The sequence below is a fragment of the Crocuta crocuta genome, unplaced genomic scaffold, assembly GCF_008692635.1.
Source record: "Crocuta crocuta isolate KB4526 unplaced genomic scaffold, BGI_CrCroc_1.0 scaffold944, whole genome shotgun sequence".
Classification (NCBI taxonomy): domain Eukaryota; kingdom Metazoa; phylum Chordata; class Mammalia; order Carnivora; family Hyaenidae; genus Crocuta; species Crocuta crocuta.
In genome coordinates, this window is record NW_027528243.1 from 646828 (window position 1) to 654439 (window position 7612).

Here is a 7612-nt window from a genome sequence, read left to right on the forward strand (position 1 = left end):
CCATTTTTCTCCATGGTGATTAAGAAAAATACATGAACTCAGTTGATCTTTATAACAAACCAGAGGTAATAGACTCACATCCCTCAGACCCTGTGCCCCAAATGACACTATGAGGCCATCTATAGCTATGTTAGAACTCCTCAAGGGTTCTGCCAAAGGAAATTCTGCAGGGCTGTTCGGCAGGTGACCACGAAGTAGCGGAACCAAGTGGGTGCTGGGAGGCAGAGAGGGCATTTTGAGTTCATTGAGTTTTGAATGGTGATGTACATACCAGTTTCATCTCACTGGCCTGGGGCTTACCCAGCCAGCTGGCACATTTTTCTAATGAAACTCTGAATTGTTTGTGGGCAGGTTAAGTTTGATACAACCAAACATTTCAGCGAAGGAGCCATAAGGAGGAGAAATCAAGAAAGGCTAAAATTACAAGAACTAGAGGAAGAAAGGAAGAAAGAAAAGAGGAGAGACGAGGAAAAGGCTGCAAGGTAAGGAGTCCGACTTGAACAGAGAGGGTTTTCACTTCTGATGAGGGGATTTTTCCCTTTGGGTGAATAGGTAACATGGAGGTGAGGGGCAGCAGGGACTGGTGCAGAGATTGGACAGCTCTTTGGAAGCCTGTAGTCTTCCAACTGTGCTGGTACCAAAACAAAATGGCCAAACAGTGGAAAACAGGAAACTGAAAAAGAAAGTTCTCAGGGGGAACAATTAAGGGCTAGATTAAGATATCTGGGAAGAAAGGATTTATAAAAGCGGGGGCAGGGGAGGGTATCAGGGGCTTTTATAATGAAAATCCTAGCCCACCAAATTAACAAATATACCAATTTACCCCAAATTTACCAAATTGTACCTTGCCTAACAATATAAAATAAAAACAAATTCTTTATAGGATGGGAAGATTTTGTTCCATTAAATGGTCAGCAGTCAAACCAACCCATAGGCAGGAAGGCATGGATTTCTTGGCATTCTATTTCCTGCTGGCCTAAGGTCTTTCTGTGTATTTAAGGAGCCCCTGTGTTTATTTCTTTGAGCTTATCCTTGTCTTGAGTTTAGAGACTTGGGCCTAGAAAGGGCTATTGGATGGCCAAAGGTTTGCCAAGAGGGTACCAGTGGGCTGCAACTACAGGGTTCTCAAGACAAGCTGTACCCTTTGGCCCCTCCACTTGCATGTTTATTCTTGCAATCCTTCCTGTGAATTATAGCTGTTCAAGAAGGGAAATAGAGAGTATCCTTCCATGTACCTTTCACTGTTTTGGCTGGCGGGGTGATATGAGTTGATTGAGATCATGTCTGTGAAACTTGGCCAGAAATTGAGCCCAGTCAAGGCAACTATTGCCCCAAATTTCCAGGTTAAACATGCAGTTTATTTATTTAATGTTTTTATTTATTTCTGAGAGAGAGAGAGACAGCGTGAACAGGGGAGGGTCAGAGAGAGAGGGAGACACAGAATTCAAAACAGGCTCCAGGCTCTGAGCTAGCTGTCAGCACAGAGCCCGACGCGGGGCTCGAACCCATGAACTGTGAGATCATGACCTGAGCCAAAGTTGGACGCTTAACCTACTGAGCCACGCAGGTGCCCCTAAACATGCAGTTTAGATAATCCTCCAGCTTTTGGCTAAGTCCTCACCCAGGTAATCATCCCTTCTTTCCCGTTCCCCACGTTTCCATAAGGGCCTAACCAAAACAGTTTGGTTTTTCAGAGAACAGCTGTAAACAAAGCCGATATTCTTCTCCTTCTTTCTTTTAAGTTTATTTATTTATTTTGAGAGAGAGAGAGAGAGAGAGAAAGAGAGAGAGAGAACACAAGCAGGGAAGGGACAGAGAGGAGAGACAGAATCCCAAGCAGGGTCCGTGTCATCAGTGCAGAGGCTGGCGTGGGGCTTAAACTCACGAACTGTGAGGTCATGACCTGAGCTGAGATCAGGAGTCAGATGCTAACCCAACTGAGCCACCCAGGAGCCCCTAAGTCCGTATTTTTCTAAGCCAGTATGTTTTTATGATAGTGTACTGTGGTAAGTACCAGTTCTCACCCGTAAGATTTTCTGACTGCTTTGACTTTCCTTTATAAGCCGGTGTGAAGCCAACTCCATGGAAGGTTTTGATCTCAAGAGAAATGAATCTTGGGGTGCCTGGGTGGCTCAGTCAGTTGGGCATCTGATTTCAGCTCCAGTGATGATCTCACAGTCTGTGAGTTTGAGCTTTGTGTCGGGCTCTGTGCTGACAGCTCAGAGCCTGGAACCTGCTTTGGATTCTGTGTCTCCCTCTACCTCCCCTCCATTTTCTCTCTCTCTTTCTCTCTCAAAAATAAGTAAACATTTTAAAAATTTCAAAAAAGAGAGAGAAATGAAATCACTGTGACAGCTGGATCCACAAGCTGGACTGCTTATGGTTGGAGAAAGTGGGGACTTCTAGAAGCCCCTCCTTTGAATTCTGTAGCCTTCCTTTTGTACACTGTCTCTTGTACAGCTTCTAACTGACCAGCTCAATTTTGTGTCCTTCTGCTTTGACTGATGCAAATGGGGTCTTTTTAAAGTGTATTTATTTATTTTGAGAGAGAGAGCAGGGGAGGGGTAGGGAGAGAGGAGGAGAGAGACTTCCAAGTGCTGTCAGCACAGAGCCCCGATGCAGGGTTTTGAACTCATGAACCACAGGATCATGACCTGAGCCGGAATCGAGAGTCAAGACGCTTAATCGACAGAGCCACCCAGGCGCCCCGCCGTGGTGTCTTATCCCCTAAGTTGTCAGTGTCTGTTCCAGTGATTCCTGGAGACCTAAATGATCCGTCCTCCCCGGGCAGTGGGGAAGGAGCCGGAAAGGAGAGCAAATGCCTAATAAATACTTTCTGAATGACTGAATCTTCATCATTGTCCAGGAAAAGAAAAGAGGAGGAGAGGAGAGCCCAGGCAAAGAGGAGGAAGGCCAGGGTCAGGCGGCGGGCCCTGAAGGAAAGAGACAGCCACCGGCGAAGGAAACCGAAGGAGCCAGCCAGAGCCGACGCTGCCTGTGAGCCTGAGTCTTTGGAAGAGTGGGAGGAGAGGAAGCGCCTGCTGGCTCGGAGGAGGGGGGAGGCCCTTCGGTTGCTACGAGTCCTCTTGAGGAAAATTGCAGTAAGGCTCTTTCTCAATCAGTGTTCGCTTTTAGTAGGTACTGACCTTTCCAAGGCACGCTTCTACCCTGAAGCAGTGGCCTATTTAAAATCGACTGCGTGGAAGGCTCTTTGCCTTCCCTGGGATTCGTTTTCAATAGGCTGATCTCCAGCAGCCTGCTGGCGGGTTTACGAAAGGGGTACCCGAGTTGTCCGAAGCGCTTGTGTCTCACCCCGACTGTAGCACACACACATACACACACTTTGTGTTCCTGAGCTCCAGGACGCTCTGACCCAGAGCCGTATAGCTAGTGTAGCTACTCCCCCGAGTGTTTCATGGGTGGAAGAGAAGGCGTCAGGGGCTGGGCTGGTGGCCTTCCGTTAGCTTGTCCAGTCATCTGCAACAGGGTGGGATGGGAAGGGAGAGCCTTGAACAGAGACCTTGGGGTAGCAAGGTCATGTTAGTCTAGTCTTAAACTATTTGCTGAGGAATTTCTCACGTCACAGAGCAGTGGTGTTGTTTGGAGAGATTCCATTTTGGAGTTTTGGGGTTTTTTTGTTTTGTTTTGTTTTTTGTTTTTGTTTTTTGATTTTTGGGTTTTGTTTTTGCCTCATTTTACTGACCTAAAGATAACCGGACTCCACAGATATCCTAGAGTAAAGGCCAGAAAGGTCCTCAAAATATTAATTTAAAAATGCATATTCAGTGTTTATATTTTATTATTTAAAAAAAAATTTTTTTTTGAGAGAGAGAGAGAGAGGGAGAGCAGGAGAGGAGCAGAGAGAGAGGGAGATGGAAGATCCAAAGCAGGCTCCTCGCTGACAGCCAAGAGCCCCGTGTGGGGCTCCAACTCACAAACTGTGAGATCATGACCTGCGCCCAAGTCGGGCGCTCAACCCACTGAGTCCCCCAGGCGCCCCTTCGGTGTTTTTAAATATGAAGAGTAAATGGCATCAGGACCAGACAGAGTTCCTTTGACGGGGATGTACATTCCCAGCCTTCCCCTCGCTAGTGTGGACAGCCAACCTCAGGGACATCAAGATCATAAATATCTCAGATGCACGTTTCTCATCAGGCTAGCTGAACCTTTTAATTTACCTTCCTGATCTCTGGGGGTGACTCCTTTTTAAGGATTTACCTCTTTAAACGTGTGTGGTGCCTAATTCTCGGCCCCATTGATACCTCACACTGATCTTGTGTGGCCCTCAGGTTCGGATCCCAGGTAACGGGTAGGCACTGTCCCTACCCATGCGAGCTGTCAGTGAGGGCACAGTACATGCTCTCCCTGCAGGGAGGGGCCAGTGGGCGGCGCCTTTCACCTGCCCTTTGGTTGTGCAGAGCAGAGGGCACAGACAGAACCATCGTCAAGGCCATGTTTTCTACACGTCATCTTGCTTCTGACTGAAGCAGGTGAGAGGGGACAGCTCAGGGACACCTTCCCCTACAGTCCATGGGAAGAGGCTGGAATGAAAAACAAAAAGGCGGTTCATCTTTTCAGCCAGTCAATTCCCTTTTAGACACACCTTTCACCCCTCAGTCTCTTCTTGTTCTAGGATTTTCTGGCAAGGCTGTAGAGCATTTCTTCTTCCTCTTACTATCCCCAGCCCCTAGTGTAAGACCTGGGACAGTAAATACTCACCAGTTTGTAAACAAATAAAGAGAAGGGTCATGCACGTGCTCCGAAGGTACATGAATTATTGCGCACAGACCTAGTAAAAGCAGTTCGCAGTAGCCCGAGACACTTAATTTGTACCTCTTCCTTTCTCGGGGTGATGTTGTTCCTAAACTAGATCCATCTTACAGCTTAGAAAGCACTTCAGAACCACGCCAGAAAGTCCACTCTTCTTAGAAATTTTTAAGCTGTTACAGTTTTCATGTGAGATTTTTAACCCTTTTTCTTTAAAGGAATCGACACAGTTTAACCCACAGGGGGTAGACGATCCAAGCCCCAGAGTGAACCGTACTCCAGGGAGCACATTGGAAACTCTGAAGGAAGAAGAGTTAAACAGCCAGTATCTTCAGAATCAGGAAGAAATGTCGAAACATCAGGTTGCCAAGTCACACCATAAACGAAAACAAAAAATGAAGAAAAGAAGTAGGTCTCACTTACATAAATCTTCCCACCACCTCAGGAGAAAAAAAATAAGATCTTCAGCTAGAAAAAAGAGAGCTAGAAAAGCACTGGGCAATGGATACGATGACATTTTGGTCTCTGACCAGAATTCTTTTCGGAATGCAACAATGCAAGGTCGGCGTCTTGAGAAAGAAGACTGCCACAGTTCTCATAAATCCAATTCTTCCAGATTATCTGAGCGAAGGCAGGGCAGGAAACAGAAGATCTGTGAAACAGATGAGTTCGTTGATTACCTGTTAAACTACCATCAAATTCTAGACTATGACCGTATCTGCCTACAAGCAAGTGATGCCTCAAACACGGGTGAGTGGCAAAGGGCTGTCCACGCTAAGGGAAATGGATTTCAAGTCACTTTGAGAAAACGTAAGCATCACTCTGCCAGTTTGAGCCCAGTGCAAAACCTGGCAATGAGAGAACAGGCTCAAGAAGACAATGGCTTGTCAGCGCTTTGTACTCAGGATCCTGAGCATAAACCACAAAAGAGAGGAAGAGTGGATTATGCCAAAGAATGTAGCACGGAGTTAACAAATCACTGCCAGGACACCGCCAGTGAAGCTGGTGATCACCTGTCCCCAACTGATGGAAAGAGCCATCTGTCGGAAGAGATTAATGCTTGCCAGGTCAGAGATTCCAGATCCACAAGTCAAGGCCAGGCTTCCTCACCCAACAAGTCAGCAGACTTAGAAATAGAGTTGACCGATTTCTTAGAGGAAATTAGTAGTGATTCTGAATGCTTCAGTGAAATCCTTAGCACAAACAAAGAAGACAAAGAGAAACCTGTGACCACATACAAGAGCTCCCCAGAAAAAAGATCTCTTGATGCTAATGAAATCACCACTAGTGATCAAGAACTTAGGTCAAGTCCGCAGACCTGGTGTTCAGAGTGGAACCATGATGGGGAGGAAAGCTACTCCAAATACAAGCTTTGGAAACTGGCCAAGAGGTCCAAGTATGAACTGACATGTTCATGGCTTGAAAATGCAAACAGTTTCATGAGAGATGAGAACGACAGCAAACAGAATGAAATGCTAGCCCCCAAATACTTGTTTGATAAAGGCTACTACCGTGGGTCCAGTCCCAGAGATCTATTAGATGACATGACCAGAAAGAGGAGGAGGTTCGACGATAGTACATTCGACCAGAACGTGAACTATAGGCCCTCTCATGTGCCAACAGCATCATCAAACAGCACTAATGTTTTCTATTTGGGGGATTTCCCCCAAAGAAGAGAGATCCCCTGGAGGCCAGAATACAACCAGGAGGTGAGAAGTTTCAAAAGACATGAGAATTTTAATGATTTCATGCTGAATTCTGATAAATATTATATTAGAGAGAACAATCAGGAGCCCATGGACTATGGAAGCTATTTACGAACCAGCTACACTAGTCCTCTGTATTTTCAAATGTTTTGAAGGTCTCTTAGTTCAGAAAACACCCTCATTCACGGTAAACAAATTGCAAGAAAAAGATTTAAAACCAAATATAGTGATGTAGTTAGCAACTGCAGAGCAAGAGAGCAACACTTAAAAGTTTGAGCAAGGTCAAATGCAAAAACCTTTTCTCTCTTGCCAAAGTATAAAGCATAAATGACTGCCGGTGTGTTGGCAAACTTTAGAAATAAAAAAAAAAATCCAGATTCTGAAGGTTGGTAAAACAATGTGCCCACAAAACTTCTTGATCCAAGGACAGACATTTCTACAGTTCAGCTGTGACTTTAATTTGGTACCAGTGAGGGAACAAATGAACAGTGGGAGGAGTTGAGGTGGCCCTCCGTGGCTCTTTAGCTGTTCTAACATCATCATTTAGTGTCATTTATCTTCAAAACGGACAACAGTGAATGAAATAAGATCTTTTTACACATTCTTGGACTTGGTCACAAACACCACGTGCAGCAGCGGAACTCTCCTGACTTTGATCTAGAAATAACTTACAGGGAACAGAAGGGATGACAGCTAGAACATACCATAGACTCGTTCATGACATTGGAAGGTTTCGTGGCCACCCACCAGAGGGAAATGAATCTTCTAAATATGTTCATAGTACTCAAAGAGTTGTCCTTTTAGAAACAAAATTTGGAAGAAGAAACTAAAATGGGCTCAGATTGTCCTTTGAGGCTTAAACGGATGGTGGAGTATTTGCAGAGTTTTGTTCTTGTTGTTTTTGAAGAACCCCATGTCATTCCATCCTAGAAAAGCAAGAGAACTGAAGTAAAAGAACCAGTGGGATTTGCAAAAGGAAATGCGGAATGATCCTGGGGCACCGATACCAGCACCTTGGGAAGATAGGACATGGCAGTATTTTGTTTCAGGTTATGTAATCCTCTCACTCAGGGTTGGGTGACATCAGTTTGTAAAAAGCCACTGACTATCCCCAAACCTACTTTTTATAATACATTAAC

The 7612-nt window shown here is 45.3% G+C and overlaps 1 protein-coding gene across 1 annotated transcript in view; it reads left to right on the forward strand.

Moving 5' to 3' along the window:
- LOC144222573 (A-kinase anchor protein 17B-like) overlaps positions 1-7606 on the forward strand; it is a 26118-nt gene extending 18512 nt beyond the window's left edge. The window contains exons 4-6 of the mRNA XM_077753078.1: positions 352-482; positions 2867-3101; positions 4986-7606. Of these exons, the coding sequence (XP_077609204.1) occupies positions 352-482; positions 2867-3101; positions 4986-6626 (2007 nt within the window). The 3' untranslated portion in view covers positions 6627-7606. The remainder of the gene's footprint in view (positions 1-351; positions 483-2866; positions 3102-4985) is intronic.
- Positions 7607-7612: the final 6 nt, after the last annotated feature.